General features: G+C 39.2%; 1 protein-coding gene across 1 annotated transcript in view; it reads right to left on the reverse strand.

The window, feature by feature from the left end:
- LOC103461926 (DNA (cytosine-5)-methyltransferase 3B-like) overlaps positions 1-2318 on the reverse strand; it is a 40456-nt gene that overhangs the window by 19400 nt on the left and 18738 nt on the right. The window contains exon 3 of the mRNA XM_008404326.2: positions 1005-1158. Coding sequence (XP_008402548.1) covers positions 1005-1158 — 154 coding nt within the window. The remainder of the gene's footprint in view (positions 1-1004; positions 1159-2318) is intronic.

A 2318-nucleotide genomic window follows, 5' to 3' on the forward strand; every position in this document is an offset into this window, starting at 1 on the left:
AAGTTTTTTATTGTGCGTTTTCATGCACAATAAAAACGGAACTGATGGTGTCCTGTTAAAATACAACAAACAAATGGATGATATAAGTATTGCGACTGTTTGGAGTGTTTGAAGGCTTTGTGTGGGTGTGGCTCACCTCTGACCTCTGACCTCTGCAGGGTGTTCAGGCTCAAACATTCCCCGGAGGCCTGAGCACCTTTTAAAGGTTCCAGAAGAGACCAAAGCAAATGGAAGAGCTACGCACTGTATAMATTTAATGTTGGATTTATACTAAAATTTATAGAAATGTGTTATTAGAGATGCTKAAACTGAATAGTATTTGGTAATGAATATTATTATGAAGATTTGGTTATTTTGTCAAAGTTTGTTTGCGTGTACGTCTTTTGTTTTACCCTGTTTTTGGTGGGTTTGTTAATTGGAGCAGCCAGCTGCATGTTGGCCACATTGGTGGTTGTTGCTGGGACTCCAGGCTGCTGTAAGCAGGTTGTCTGTGTGTTAAATGTTGGTGAATAAACACCCAGAGAAATGGATTGCACCGTTTCTCTGCCTCAAGTCTCCTACTTCCTCCAGCATGATCCAAAAATGAGTCCAAACTGGTTTTGAAATGGATAAAACTGGCTAGCAGTGCGCTTCTGGAGATACCTTTCCAAAGTCCAAACCTTCTCCTCCGCAGAGCAGAATCATCTGGCTTCCCTAATCCTCAGTTTAATACCTCTTGTGTTTTATTTAATTACTTTCTGCTTTTACTGCATTGCTATAAAACCCAAAGTGGCTCCAGATGTCCACATTTTAAACACTTGYTGTGATTTTTAAACCTCCACTGACGTTGGCATGACAGTGAAGTTACTACACATTGTCGTGTTTTGGTCATAATCCATCAATTTTAACACAATAATGACCTCAAAACCAAGAAGTAGCAACACGTGGCCTCTGTTGGTTCAGTTTATAAMTGTTTATTGTGAGTTTTGAGAGTGTGTAAAACTGTGGATGTACGGGGCAAGTACCTTGCGGCGAAGTGGCGCCCCCGCTCTGTTTGGGGCAGAAGGGCGAGGGCGGCTTCGCTGCAGTCAGCGGGCTGTTGYCATTGGTCAACTCAACGCCGCTGTCGTTCTCTGACAGGCCCTCGGCAATAAGGGGCGTGTCTCCATTCACTGCTGCCTGAGGACGAAATACTCTGATCAGTTCTGGCGTTTACGAGCTGGATGCCGCAGTGACCCCACCACACCTCAGAGGGCGCTATGGAGCGCGGCTGGGCAGGCTGTCAACATGACTTTTAYGTCAACAATGTAGCAAAGCTCTCAGATGATGATAAAAATTCATCAAAACACCTTTAAAAATGTTTATTGAATACATTCTGTAATAGTAAAAATATATTTCTGTAATAGAAACCACATCAGAACATTAAGCTAAGACTGTTTTAAAAAATGAWARTCCAGTTTGATTGGGGACCAAAATGGCAACGTTTGTTACATTTTKATGGGTTTTACCTTCCAGCAGAACAACGACTCAAAACATGCAGATAAAAATCAGATCAGCAGCAAAGTTTCAAAATGCTACTGATGAGAAGTATTGGCAAACTAAAACTTCCTCTTAGCTGTCAACTTGTCCAACTTAACGCACTAAATCTGAAATGTATGCCTGATCATATTAAAATAGGGGACTGAGTTCTTTGCTACTAATTGTCAACACTACATCAACTAAATAACAAGATCAGGTAAAAGTTTTAATTAARCAAAAATAGCGAGAGACAGGAAGCTATGCTAGCTTGACTATGACAACTGTAACATGTAGCTGTGCTGTGGAATTCTGTGTTTCAGTTCATTTAAAAAAAAAGCAACTTAAACACCAACTCTCTGACAGATCATCAGTACAGCAGGTGTTTAAATTAGCTAAGATTAGCTAATAGCACCAGTAGCTAAGCTAATCAGTGACCACTTATTAATAAGCACAAAATCAACATAACATTGATGCTCTCATGAAACAAACAGCGGAAGAAAATGGCAAAAAAACAACAAAAAAACAGTTATAGCTGTTAGCTTTGAGGGTTTTAGCACATAATCATGATTCTCACATTAAATTCAAGTCCTTAAGAAATTCTTCAATATAAAATGATAGTGATAGTAAAAAGGTCCATTCTGAGCCGGTCTGACTGAGACTGAGCTGCTTTACCAGAAAAAATAAAATAAAAAATCAGCTGCTCAATATGCACAGCTGGAACACTATAAAAACACAAAAAGTCTTATCAAGTAATTTTAATTAGTTTCTAGTGTAAATATCTTAGCACACCTGAAATAAGATAGTGTAATAAGATATTTGCA

Source organism: Poecilia reticulata, linkage group LG2 (assembly GCF_000633615.1).
Source record: "Poecilia reticulata strain Guanapo linkage group LG2, Guppy_female_1.0+MT, whole genome shotgun sequence".
NCBI classification, from domain to species: domain Eukaryota; kingdom Metazoa; phylum Chordata; class Actinopteri; order Cyprinodontiformes; family Poeciliidae; genus Poecilia; species Poecilia reticulata.